Source organism: Rhinolophus ferrumequinum, chromosome 8 (genome assembly GCF_004115265.2).
Source record: "Rhinolophus ferrumequinum isolate MPI-CBG mRhiFer1 chromosome 8, mRhiFer1_v1.p, whole genome shotgun sequence".
NCBI classification, from domain to species: Eukaryota; Metazoa; Chordata; class Mammalia; order Chiroptera; family Rhinolophidae; genus Rhinolophus; species Rhinolophus ferrumequinum.
This window is the reverse complement of record NC_046291.1, coordinates 2,208,704-2,222,718: the sequence shown is the minus strand read 5'-3', so window position 1 is coordinate 2,222,718 and position 14,015 is coordinate 2,208,704. Positions and strand designations below refer to the sequence as shown.

The window sequence follows — 14,015 nt, the reverse complement described above, 5'->3', positions numbered from 1 at the left end:
TGCAGTGTGTCCTCACCCCGCACTGGCCCTGCGCTCGGCCAAGGTGAGGTCACTGTCACACATGCGAGGGACGGGGTGGAGTGGCCAGGAGAGGAGGGCAGTGTCACAGAACACGGCAGCTGTCTGCAACATGACTCTGCTCCTAAACCACTGGCTCTAGGTTCTTTTTTTTTAAGGTATGAACTCAGTTCCTGAAACTCGGAACTCGGCTGCTATAAAGCCAAGGCCACAGCGGTCAGCTAGCTCACCCGGACGCAGGCCGCATGCCTTCGTGAAGAAGCCTCCACACGTGTGTGACACTCACCGCGTTCTTCACAATGAACTCGGAGGTGACACTCTCGATCTCGTCCACAGTGTAGGAGGGCACGTCGGCACCGCAGGTGTGGTTCTCACTGGACATGAGCAGCTGGTAATATTCCTCGTTGGCTGCAGAGAGACCAAGGGGAAGGGGTCCTGACCCTCACTTTCCTCAGGAAGAAGGGGCGTGGGGCCTATCCTCCTGGGACACCGAGAGAACGGTTCACAGAGAAAGATGAAGCAAAACAAGCAGAAACCTTGAGGGTTTTGGTTTTCTTACTGAAAATCAGACGGCATTTGATTACGTGATGAATATACATTTTTAAAAATAATATGGCACAGAGCTCTACCTGTCGCTCACTTTCCCGACAAGGTCAGTAATCATTACACAACACAGGTGTTTCCACGAGGACAGCTGTGGCCTCTCTGGTGGCCTTGGCCAGACACACCATCCAGACAGAATCGACTGCTCAAGGACACAAGGCATGAGAAACAACATGCGGAACCAACTGTTCGGACAGAACCTGAAGATGAGGGCCACTCATCCTGGAAAGTCTAGCATGGCTTTGGGATGTCACAGCCACGGCTGGGGCCAGTCCCCACCCCGAGGGCTGAAGAGGGCACCCAAAGGTCATGCAAACCAGCGCAGAGCAGGGCCCACACTTCCATGCCTGGCACAAACTCTCTCAGCCAGACCACGTGGGATGCCCAACGATGAGCTTCCCAGGAAGGTTGCCCAAACGTTAGAAAATGTGAAGGGTATGTGAAATAAGGCTTTCACTGTAATAATCACATCCATGTTATTGGTGGCAAACCTCATGCCGACTGTATGCCGTGCCTTGAGATAGTAACTAATGATACAGAATAGAGCCACCGTCTCACCTTTACCTGAGCCTTTAAGATTTTTCTACTTTTCCGCATGTTTCTAATGTGTGTAGTCCATGGGGACCCCAGCCATGTGTGTCATGCATAAACGAGGGGGATAGCTCACACTCCCGCCCTAAGAGATGCTGATGTTTCTTCTGTCTCAGCGTGCATGCCCTCAGACACAAACAGCTGAGAAATTCTCCAAGTGCAAGAGCTGGTGGTTTCCTTGGTCGTGAAAAAAGGCCATGAAGTGCCCCGTGTCACACGCCCAGGACGTCACGCAGGGCTACCTGCCTCCAGATTTCTGCTATTTCTTGGATGCACTGGGGAAATCTGCAGAACTCTCAGGGGTCTCGCCTCCATCCCAGTAGCAGACTGAAAGGTGAGGCTGTGAGGCCACCTGATGGCATTCTACAGCTAAACCTCCCCAGGAGGGCGCCGGCCCCAGCCCACGACGGGCTGTGCGCTTGGGAAGCACAATCAGAGTGTGTTCCTTCCGTCCTGGAGACAGAAGCAGCCGTGGTTACCTGAGACCCAGGAGAAGGGGGTGTCTGACGGAAAACTACACTCTGTTAGAAGCTATTTAGGGGGCTTGGAGTCGATTAAAATGTAAAGCGTCTGAACTCAATGATGTGAGTATTTTGGAATTTGCAGTGTTTGTGAAGATTTCTGCAATGGATCCTCAGACTAAAAGCTAGTCCACTGTCCAATGATAAAAGCTCTGTCATATTCTGCCACCTAATGATAAAATCCAAACGTGCCCACAGATGGAAGCGGGGTATGGGTTTTGGCAGTCCCCTTACCGTGCACCTGTGACAGAAGGAGGTGCTTTGCCCTGCCTGCCTTCCTGCCCGAGGCCCACCGCCATGGAGCTCACACATTTAAACAAGACACGAACTGCCTGAGGTGTTGAACCAAGAAGCTCTAAGCTACTGTCCCTCAGGATGAACTCCGGCGATCCCGTTCCTCGTATCCCTTCCCGTTATCTTTTAAAGGAGGGCAGGCCCCCAGCTAAGGGCTGTGGGACCTTTTGCTTCAGTGTCATCCTGAGCTGCTCACACGGCACGTCACTGATGCTCTGGCCAGAGCCTGGACATGCTGGACTCCTGAACATGACCCGACCCAGCCCAGAGCACAAAAGTTTTACATTGTAAATAGGTTTCTTTTACCAGCTGGTTTTCTACCTGCTTTATTTTTCCCTCGAGAAGTCAAGTGCAGTAGCAAACGTCCAATGAATTGGGGTTTCCAATCATGGTGGGTTAACCAGGTGCCTACTTTTCCTTCTGCTGTGTCAGGACTGAGTTTGAGAAAGCCAACACAGTCCCAGCTGCCACGTGGGGGGACCTGGAACTTATTTGTACGGGTTGGAAGAAGCCTGTGAGCAGACGTACCTTTCACTTGCTTCACACTCCTCAGGGCGTACTTCAAGGTCGCCAGTGTGCTGGCTCTGCCCTTGGCCTTCTTGTCTGCGGGGAGGTGGACCTTCAGCTCCTTGAGCGTTCTGACCAGTTCTTTGTGTGTATCTGCTTTGGCAGACTGCTCACTGCTGTGGAGTGAAAGCAAGACACCAGCCGTTAGTCCCCTGTGCCTTCTCTGTGGTTTTTCTCTTTGCCCTTTTCTGACGGGATGTGCCTCTAGTTGAGTTTCCCAGCCAGGGCACTAGGACACCTCAGTCTGCGTATTTCTTGGTGGCACTGCAGGATGGCTGGCAGCATCCCTGGCCTTACCCACTGGAGGCCAGCAGTACCCTCGCCACTTGTGACAACCCAAAACGTCCCCAGACATTGCCAGCTGTCTTCTGGGGGAGAGGAATCGCCCGTGGCTGAGAGCCACTGCTCTCACCCAAGTGAACAGGTTAGAAGCCCCCCTATGGGTGGGAGCTGGGCTGTACCCAGCCAGGCCTGCTGGTCGACCCCCCATCTGGCTGAGTGGGCTGCGTCTTAGAAAAGGCTGGCATGATGGAGATTAGAGAGGACAGCAGTGGCTGTGCGGTGTGACCGTGAATCACGAGCACAGGAAGACCTCTAAGGAAAGGGCATTTACAGAGGGACCTTCACACCGCAGGGCTCAGAGGCAGGAGAAGGCAGGGCAGTGGGCTTTGCTGAGGGCATGGGCCTGTTTAGAGGAGCAGAGGGTGCAGAAAGAACGATGGACATTAGGTGTCTGCCCACGTGCCCAGAGCTGAGAGCTGGGCGTTGCTCTAGCCGTCACATGGAAATGTGGATGGGAAATTAGGATAATTTGTTACAAATCCCTAAGAAGGGTGAGGAATGTCCCTACTGAACATGTCTCAGAGGCAGACAAATCTGCTTACATCGAGTGGGATGTGCTTCAGAGGAGAGCAACACCGGGGCTCGGAGCAGCCGGTGGGGATGGACCGTGTGTGGAAGGCTGCAGCTGGGCTCGCCGCAGACGGCTGCACAGTGACAGGTTCTCGGAGAAGCTGGAAAAACGTCACCTCACCCACCAAACCCAACCTCCAATAACAAATCTTTCAGTTCAACCGTCCTTACCTGCAGCCACTTGTAGATGGGTTGTGGTCAGTTTTTGCCATAATCAAGCTAAAGGCGTCCGGACTATAAGAACAAGAAATCAAGACAGAACTTACTAGACTCATTGGGGTGGGTTGCTGCATAAAATATAGAAACGTCTAACCAGTATGCTGTTCACCTGAAACTAATAGAAAGTAATATCTGATGTCAACTGTAACCGAAAGAAAGAAAAAGCAAAGGGAACCAGAATACTATGTTCCATGGACGTGCCCCACCCAGCCGGTGATAACAGGCAGAGCACACACAGCACGAAGCATGAGGGTAAGGTGACACTGGGACACACAACTTTCAGGGAGCAGGAAAACTAAGTACTGGGAGATGGGGCCTGAGCCTAAAGGAGTCAGTTCATTTCTACAAACCACCCGGCTGCTCGCTGCGTTCCCTGACATGTCTGCCTCCTGAGGTCTCGCTGTACCCACTATCCATCTATTGGCAATCGGATCCTCAAAGAGGACAGTGGCATTGTTACTGGGAAGGACAGACCCTCGTAAATTTTAGTTATTCTAAGTAAGATCTTAAAAAATCTTAAGAAAGTTAAAGGCGGCCAAAGCAATCCGATGACAAGGGAAATGAGACCCCGAGGAAGCAAACAATATGGGACTCGGCCGGCCGGGCGCTGAGCCCACCTCTGCCGGGCGTCCGGCGGCTCCATGCCCAGCTCCTTGCCGCTGTCGTCACAGTCGCTGCTCTGGGAGCCCCGCCCCGTGGAGCAGTTTTCGTTGGTTTCATTTCCGCTGGAGCCACTGCTCATCTCGACATCCTCCTGGAGCTGGGCCCCACTGGGTGTGGGCTCCACGGGCTCCTTGGTGGGGCTACTGGGGTTGGGGACAAATCCGGCGAATCTGTTCATGCTGGCTCCCGAAAGAAGCTGGCAAATGAGAGAAATGTCGTCAGCCACGGGGCGCAGGTGGTTACCTCACACGGATGCCCTGTGGCCGGCATCTTTCTCCACCTTCCGCTAAACGAGCGGGTGTCGTCAGGGTCACTCGTGGGCATTCTTTTTCTTTCTTATTCGCTGAGCTGTCGCCTGCCCTGAATTAGGAAGGCGGTGGAATCCGGCAGCCAAAGCCCTGCCGGCCTAGTCAGAAGGTGAGAAGGATCGGGGAACACGGCCCAACCGGGGAGCTTGGGGAAACAGACACATTCCCACTGAGAGGCTGGCACGGCCTGGACCCCGCATCTTATAAACCTCCCCTGTGACGTGGGGGAGCAGCGGGGTGCAGAAATCTTGGCCATCACAGGTTACAGTCGACCCAGAAAGCACACTGTGGACAGGGAGAGACCCCAAAAACAGGCTGTGGGCAAGGGAGACACTGAAACGGACTGTAGGAAGGGGAAGACTTTGGGGAGAGATGAGGCTGTGGGGAGCGGGGTTACCCTGTGAAGAGGGCAGAACAGGGAGGGTGCACAGGGTTCCAGGCAGTCCCTGCACCCCACTGAGGTGGGTGTGGGTGGGGTGCTGGGGTGAGGGAGGCCGCCAAGGAGTTCACACCTATCTGTTTATCCAGGAAATGACTAGGAACCCCTGAGCATTGTAAATGCCAGGCTGACTGACTGAGTTTGCAGTTGGACAGCTCTGCACTGCCGCGCGGGACGGAAAGTTTAACTTCGGTGCTGCGGGGGTAGGTGGGTGGGGGGCTGACATTAGAGGGGGGCTGACATTAGAGGGGGGCTGACATTAGAGCGAGGCCAGCCACAAGGCTTCTGCACTAACCCTGGAAGACAAAATGAGGGGATGAGCCAAGGCAGTGCCTGTGTGGGTGGGAGGGGTCTGACCAGAAGCCTGAGGACGGGGAAGCCACAGGGTGAAAGGAGGACCCAGGAAGGTGTCTGCCTTGGGGACCCAGCAGGAAGCAGACGCCCAGTCAAACCAGAAGAGCGTCTGATGAAGGTACAGCATGAACGGGCAAGGTCAGGGTTAGGGAAACAAAAGCTGTGTAGCCCCGGCAGCTGCCAGGTAGGGGCGGGAGAAGCTCTTTTGCCCTGGGCCTGGCCTGGAGGGCAGGAGGGGAGGGCCACTGAAACCAGACGAACCACACACCCTGCGGCTGGGGGCAGGAACCCAGCTTCCCTCTCCTCCTGACGTCCGAGGGCAAGGGGACCCAGCCTAGGGCACCGAGCAGGGAGGGAAGACCTAAAGGGTCCAAGCAGCGGTGCCTTCCAGGAAGGGGGTGTCCCCAGAGGGTAGAATGTGCCCCTCAGCTTCCATGTGCTCAATGGCCAGATGCCGGCCCGTTGGGCTCTGGTTGATGATTGACAGCTGCCACAGACACTGCCAAGGGCCTGTCACACGCCATTTCACGTAATCCTTGGGGTCCCTGTTTATAATGCATGTAGAACACCCTTCTGGGCTCCATGGATGAGAAAACAGGTCACACAGTGGCAGGTGACAGCACTAGGTCCCCTGAAGACAGGGACCCATGGAGATTCCAACCACATTACTCTTTGGAGAACGGCAGGTCTGATTAGATTTTGTCTCGTTCATGAACCAATAAACAGACAAGACATGTAGCTTTTGAAAAGCCTGCAACAAAGACAAGGTGGGTACAAGCTCCATGGCAATGAAAGGAGCAACTTTGGGACCGCACCTCCTCTGTCCCGCAGGTTACAGTCAAGAGGCAACCAAAGAGTAATGCAGATGAGCCAGAGTCACAGGCTGAGCGGAAAAGGCCGCGGGAGAACAGAAAATTAGGAAGACGATGTTCAGAGCCAATAATGAAGAAGATGGCTTCAGGGCGGGAGGCTGACAGTAAAGCCTCGTTTTATCACCTGTGGATAATAGCTCTTTGTGAAAAAGACACCACAGCAATGAAACAGAAAGATACATGTGAAGGAAACCATCCTGGCTGAAGAGAGATTGGTTTCTGGCCATTAAAAGACTCCTTGAATACCAGGCAAAAGGACGTGAAGAGTGTCCAGGCCTAGCTGCATCTGGTTAAAAATGATGTGTTCAAGGAAAAAGAAAATTCTACCTGCATCCAAACAGGAAAAACGAACACGTTACCAGAAAGGATGAAAAACCATGCTAGTCTTGGGACAGCTCTGCTGTATATTTAGTTTTCAGAAGATACAGCCGACACATCGTTCCGAGAGGAGAAGGTCGTGGTCAAAGGGAGGAGACCTCAGGCGGAGGAGACCTCAGGCGGAGGAGACCTCAGGCGGAGGAGACCTCAGGCGGAGGAGACCTCAGGCGGAGGACACGCGCTCCTCATGCTGAGAGACAGCTGCCGCTTATCAATATCCCGAATCACAGAGAACCTGCAACACCGGCATGTTCCAATGAAAGCAGAAACAAAACAGGGACATCTACTATTGGGTCTTTTTAAACAAGTTCTAGCTAATTCAACGAAAAAATGCAAGTGCTACTTTTGGGAAGAGGGAGACCAAAGATGAAGAATAGGCGACTTCCATGCCGAGAAGGACCCACGATCTATAAACTCCTTCATTAGCAGGGAGGCTGTGGGCACTCTTGTCAGGGCACCTCATCCACTATGGTTGCCCTGGCTAGGCGCCAGCCTCAACTTCCAACCTGGCCCCTGCCTCCCCCGGCCCTGGCTTCAGTCCACCAGGCCACGAGTGAGACCCCCTCTCCCCCGGCTCAGGACAAGGCCTCCTGGTGGCCTCCTGTCACCTCCTGCTGGGACAGGTCCTCGGGCCAGACACCGCTCCTCAGGCACGTGGTACTGCTGCTCCCTGGTGCCCACAACGCCTCATGTGCAAACAGCACGATCTTGCCCCTGCCATCTCCACATCCCTGCTGGCTTACTCTCCTCCACGCACTGACACCACCAGGTTCCACAGACGTGTTGGAGCTTTGAGCGGTTCCCTGCTGTACCCACAGGCCTGGCACCTGCTGTTGAAGGCATAGGAACCAGGACATCTGCACTAGGGGCACTATGCACCCATCACAAACAGGGAGGCCAGACCCTGGTGTGGGAAGCTGCTAGGACGTGAGCGAGCAAGCCCCTTTCGCAGGGCTCACCCTGGAATGTGCCGGCACCGTTCTACACACTGTCTTCCATCGACTAACTCGCTCTTGCTGTGTGCGACGCTGAGGGTTGGCGTGATGGCAGAGAACAGGACAGACCCGCTTCCTGCCCTCATGGAGCTTCTGTTCCCCTAGGAAAACACCATCGCCTGAGGGAATGGCACAGTAAGAGATTCATGCTACGTGCTAAGGAGAAGGGAGCAGAGCAGGGCTGGGGAGGTGTGTGGGAGGCGCCGTGTGATGTTTTAGGGAGCATGGCCAGGGAAGGCCCATGTGTAGGTGACAGGTGACAGTTGACCTCAAACCCGCAGCCCTCTCCGTGGTGCTGATTCAGAACCCCTCTGCCTCACTCTCCCCAGCCTGGCAGCCCCTTGCTCCTCTCCAGCCGCTGCTGGGCACACACGCACGTGGTCCTCCTGTCTTCACACCTGAGGCCACCAGGATTCTCTGGCTCTGCCAGCCATGTGTGGCCTTGGATGAAGTGCCACACCATGGGGTGGGCCCTTGCTTCCCCAACTGCTGCCAAAGGGCCTGGTGAGGCAACTGGACCTGAGGGAGATCATAATCCCCGGGAGTAATTGGACAGGGGAGGGGAACGGGTCAGAGGGTAAGTCCCCTTTCCATCCCTCCCTCGAATGGACTGTTCTGAAGCTTTTCTTTCGGTCCTTCCTTCCTTTTTTTTCTTTTTTTTTTGATAGTCTTTCTGATGAGGTCTCAAGGGGCCAAGCGACCTGCTGGCTGTCTGAAGCAGGGCATCATCATTCGGATGTCGTCTTGTGCGTGTGTCCCACCCTTCTCATTCTCATTTCCCTTTCCCTAACTCTTGCTGCTGGGGATTGCCCCTCCCAGTAAAGTGTGAGCCTCTGCCCAGACTCTGCCTTTAAAAGAACCCAAATTAAGACACACTGAGCCAAGTGAGAGTTGGGCCAGGTGCATGCTGGAGGAAGAACAGTCTAGGCAGGGACAGCAAGTGCAAAGGCCCTGAGGCAGGGAGTTTGAAGAAGATGGAAGAGTCTGGAGCAGAGAGGGCAAGGCAAGGTAGGAAGGTGACGTGAAGTCAGAGCCCGGTCTGCACCTCACAGGGGCAGAGCCAGGACTCTGGCTTTATTCTCGGTGAGTCGGGTGAGTCGGGGAACTGCTGCAGGGTTTTGTGCAAGATTTCACTCACACTTCAACGGGCTTGCAGAGTGGGGCAAGGTGGCAGCCATACCTCTTAGGGGGCTCTTGCTATGGTTCAGTAGAACTTCCAGGGGGCTGCCCACAGTGCCGAGGGCATTCTCTCATTCCCGCCCCCTCACCTCCCTGAACACTACCCATGTCCCCCTACAGCCCTCCCCAGAGAAGCAGCTGGTCCTTTCTGCTGAGTGAATGATGAGGACTGAGTGCTCAGGTGAGCAGTCACCGGATGGCGGGGGCATCAGTGGGCTCCTCGGCAAATCCCCAAGCCGTCAGGGACTTGTTTCTTCGTCTGTCAGGTGAGGCACCAGCAGCGCCTGCCTCCTACTGGCTGCTGGGAGGGTGAGATGATGAAGCCTGTGCAAGGTGTCGAATGAAGTCAGGTCCAACACAGGGTACCTTTTATCGTCACTGCCAATTGCTGCAGGAACACAGCACAGTAACAGAAGTCTTTGTTTTGTGTTGTTTTGAAGGAGATATTTCATTGCCAAGAGAGCTGTCGCTGGCTTGTATTTAAGGACTAAGAGCTCAGCTGGCCCCCCAGCCCAGGAAGGAGGCTTTGCCTCCCTGCCTGCCCGGGGGCTTTGCTTAGCCCCTCACAGGAGCTCCTGGCTTTCCCCGCCCCCGCCCCTGGGAGCCTGTCTGAGTGGGATTCACGGGGCAGGAGTCACAGGATTACCTTAGGGGGAAGAGAATCTTTTTGCAAAGAGGGTTGGGCAAGCATGGCAGAAGTGTGAAACAAAACCAAACCAAATCACCAAAAGTTCATTATTCTAGAAAATGCGCTGCTCAGCACTGACGCTCTAATGGACTGACCTCATATTTCCTAGTTGGCAAAACCAACGTGCCTGTCAAAGCAGACTTTGCCTCCTGCTTTCCACAATGTTTACAGAACATCTGCTTCTGCCAGCACTGCCAGGCCCTGGGGAGCCCCCGGGAAACCTGGGCTTCGATCCCTGGGGGGGTGGTGTTCATAGCCTAGGGCAGCAGGGGCCCTGGGAAGGAAAGGACAGTGGGCTGAAAGGGGCTGCCAGGGAAGCCGGGGCACGCCTCTGGGCATGAGCTGGCACGCCAGTCCCGGGAGGCCCCGCTGCTGCCCCCTCAGTGTCGGCACACGCCTGTGTCCCCAGAGAATGGTCAGACAGAAGGAAAGGAGCTAAGTTTGGGTCCTGCCTCTGGTCATTTGACCACACCTTTGGTAGCAAGGACTGCCTCCACCAGACAGAGAACGTTTAGAAAGTGCAGTCCGCGATGAGGTCATAGTCTGGGACGGGCTTCACAATAATACGGGACGGGGAGGAAATGGGGGAAATGGAGAGGGGCCCGGAGCTGACCCTTGTGATGCTGGCCCATGGGTTCACGGGGGTTCATTACACTATCCTCTCTCCTTTCACCTATATTCAGAGTTTCCATAATATATAGTAAAAAAAAGGGGGGTGTGGAGCATAGCCTGAGTCCCAGAGCCACCCTCCCCTGCCACCAGCAGGACTGGTAACGCCTTCTCTTACTCAGTACCTTTGAGCCGACCAGGGAAGCACATTTCTCTCTGGAAGTCAGAAATCAGAGTATGGTTCAATCACTTAGGGCGATCGATTTTTTGAAACTGAACTATACTGTAAATTACATGTAGAAAAGTCCCAAATCGTAAGGTCAAGGCTTGATGCGTGTCTACAAACTGAGCACCCACGCCGCTAGCACCGGGCTCCGGAGGTGGAAAGCTGTCAGCGTCCCGGAGGCGCCTGGTGGCCCTCCCAGCTGCCACCACCTCCGTCACCACTGTCTGACTTCTCACTGCCTGGTTAATTCCGCCTGCCTTTGCACTTTATGTAACAGATCTCATAGCCTGTACTCAGCGTCCACAAGCCGGCGGTATTTTACAACCCCAGATATTATAGCACGTTTGCTTCTTCCCGGTAGGAGCCAAGTCCCCGAGGCCAGCTTGCTGTAATCTGGAGAAAATGTTTGTCCTGCTACATAAACACTGTGCTCTCCATGGCAACTGGGTAACTGAGGAAAATGTGACCGTGGCTGTCCAAATATGGAAGGAAGGAGGCTGGGGAGAGCCACGTCTCAGCCTCACTAAGACCCCTTCCTACACTCTCAGCTCTGCCTTTTAACACCTCAGATATGCAGCCGCACAGATTTAAAACAATAAGGCAAAAACGCTGGCTTCCGGGCTTCAGAGTTCAGGTCATGAGCTACTCTGGGTGCCTGTGAACCCCGAGCTGTTCTTACTCCGCTCGTCACCCCAGGCAGAGCTCTAGGAACCCTCAAGGCCTGCAAGGGCTGGAGCCCACTTCGCCTGCAGAATTGCCAGCAGCTGTGATCCCCACTGTGCCCCGTGACTGCTCACCTGCTCACGTACTGCTGATTTGTTCTAGACTTGGAAATACAGTAACAAACTCATTACAGATGTGCATACCACGAGCATAAAGAGTTGACAGAGGCCCCTGTCCGGACCTTCATGTCCCCTGAGGGTCCGCAGGGGCCGGCTTTCCACAGGGAAGGGCACAGAGCATGTGCATAGTTTTGGGGTTACGTGTTTCTAGTCAGTGTTGCTGAAGACAATAGTTTTCAACGTCACTCTTTCTGTTGACTAACTGCTCAGAGGTCCTGCCAGACACTCCGTGACCGGACAGAGTCTGGTGTTTTGCGGCCCAGTGACGTTACATCATCATTTAAAAACAGAGGCGTGCCCACCAGGATTCTTCTGCAAGTTAAGCGTGTGCATGAGCGATAGTACAAACGAAAGGAACCTTTCCTAGTTCTTTCTAAGCAGGCAGACGTGCCTCACGGGGGACGTGCCTCACCGGTAACCTTCTGTGGAACTGAAGCAGACCTGCAAGCTTGTCTAATCTGAGCCCGTCTGCACAGATGAGGAAACTGAGGCCCAGAGGGGGAGCGGGCGGCAGGGCTCCCCATCCCCACTCAGCTCCCAGCCTCCACAGAAAGCCAGGGCTGTGTTAGCTCTGCACCAATCACTCAGACGACAGCAACAGATAACTGTGAACACCCACGGCACCAACCCTGGGATGGCATATCACGGAGCTGCCGCTTAAAAATAAGCAGTCCTTCTGTCCATCTTACTCATGCGCCTTATAAAAAGTGATCAACCTTGTGTTTAAAAACTCAGTTACCATTTAAAGCCTTCAGGTCAAATCCTGTTCCCTTCTCAGCCAAACCCTGCCTGGGACCAGAAACCCTGGGTGGCTGTAAGGGCGGGCATCTGCCCTTTGCAGTCAGGGAGAAGCCACTGGCCCTGCTGTGTCGGATGGGGGAGGTGAGAGAGGTACTCCTGGGGGCTCTGCCATGGTGCTGGGGTTCTTAACATTGGGGGGACCTGAGGCCCCTCCCCCAGATTCCAGCCCACTCAGGATTCAGCACCCAAATTCAGGCTTCATAGAACCTCAGAAGCTCCTCCTGACCCAGATCAAGACCCTCAGGATGACAGAAAGACCCTGCAGACACCCTGAGCCCGGGCCAGGTCCTGCCATGAGGTATGCCCAGCAGGTATCCGGGCCTCAGTTACCTCACCTGTCAAGTCCAGGGGTTACCCTGGATGATTTCCAGGGTACTTTCTGGCTCCGTTGCTCTGTAAGTATGAATCAGCTTCCCAAACTGGTTTCTTTTGTGTGGGTGATAGAAACCATGGCAACCGAGTTGTCATCCCTTACCCTGGCCTTCCTGGAGGGTTTATGCCCCCCGCCCCCCAGTCCATGTCCCGGGCTTGGCAGCCAAGGGACACCAAGGGACATCCCAGAAGGATGGTGTGATTGCTGTACCACAAAGTGGGCCTCCCCTTTCTGCCCTACCCGGGGAGGGAGAATAAGTACAGGGAGCTGCAAGGTGGGCATAGGGGGTGACCATCGCATGGGGCCTCCCTGTCCACAGGGTTCCTTCCCAGGCTTTCTTGTCTCTCTGCTCAGGCACTCCAGGGGACCCATGGACTATCCCTCCTACACCAGCGCCCACCAGTGGCCCAGCCCCCGCCGGAGACTTGGCTCTCTGGCCTCAGAGCAGGAAGCCAGTTCCCCAAGGGGCCTTCCATGTTCCAGGGACAGTTGCACTGACCCTTGGCTGCCTTGGCCTTCCCCTATTCTCTCCCCTTTGGGGGAGGGAGGAGTCATTTTTTAAAAATCGTCTAGAGAAGGGCAGTCTGGTGTGGGAGTCACTGAGTAGCGCTGTGACCATAATCAAGTTGCCTAACCTTTCCAAACCTCAGTTTCTTGATCTGCAAAATGGGGATAACAGTACCCATTCCCCAGGCGGGTTTCAAGCCGAGGAGAAGGAGTCAAATGGCCCGGAAGCTCTCGGGTCGCGCCTCACTAGCCTGGAGGAACCGCCGCCGTCGCCCGGAGCCCGCCCGCCGGGCCCCAGACCCGCCCGCCTGAGGCCCGAGCCGGCCCGGGCAGTTACGTAACCAGCAAGCCGGCCGGCCAGACTGCTGTCCACGCCTCAACCTGGCGCGTGTGGCCCGCCGTGCACTCACCGCGGAGCCGCGTCCTCCCTAGTCTGTCCGCCGGTCCGTCCGCGCGTCTGTCCGCCGACGCCGCCCCGGTTGCAGCAGCCGCCAGAGCAGCGCGTAGTCCGCAGCGCTGTTCGCCTCTGCTGCTGCCGCTGACTCGCCGCTGTCACATAGTGGAAAACGTGACCGCGCGCGCTTAGCCCGCCCTCGGCGCCCTCCATTGGCCGCCGTGCCTCCTTATTTGCATACCGGCGGGCGCGGCCTGCGAGCGCCGGGCGTCCATTGGCTGCAGTGCCCGTCGCTCTCTTTACATAAGACGCACATGGAACTCCATGTTCACCGCGTCGGTTCCTCAATGAAGACACGGCGCGCTCGTGCCCCCCTCCTCGTCTTCCCGAGTGGTTCCTTCCACTTCCGGCCTCGGCGCTTTCCATTCAAGACAGCTCGCGTCCTCAGGCTCCGGGAGCGCGGAGTGGCGCGTACCACCGCTGGGCGGGGGAGCAGCGCGGGCCCGGGATCAGCTCCTGTGCACCTGGGTCTGGCCCGCCCCGCGGACGAACCCCTGCTGAAGCCCAGGCCCCGGGAGGCTGCCGCCATCGGCGACAGGCCAGAAGCGCGACCCCGGCCGCCACGGCCGCGGGAAACTCCCTGCGGACATCTTTCATTCACG

The 14,015-nt window shown here is 55.6% G+C and overlaps 1 protein-coding gene across 1 annotated transcript in view; it reads right to left on the bottom strand.

The window, feature by feature from the left end:
* PER2 (period circadian regulator 2) overlaps positions 1-13,521 on the bottom strand; it is a 38,385-nt gene extending 24,864 nt beyond the window's left edge. The window contains exons 1-5 of the mRNA XM_033112674.1: positions 13,370-13,521; positions 4,343-4,584; positions 3,678-3,740; positions 2,556-2,710; positions 305-426 (exon numbers count right to left, since the gene is read on the bottom strand). Of these exons, the coding sequence (XP_032968565.1) occupies positions 305-426; positions 2,556-2,710; positions 3,678-3,740; positions 4,343-4,566 (564 nt within the window). The 5' untranslated portion in view covers positions 4,567-4,584; positions 13,370-13,521. The remainder of the gene's footprint in view (positions 1-304; positions 427-2,555; positions 2,711-3,677; positions 3,741-4,342; positions 4,585-13,369) is intronic.
* Between the last annotated feature and the right edge of the window lie 494 nt (positions 13,522-14,015).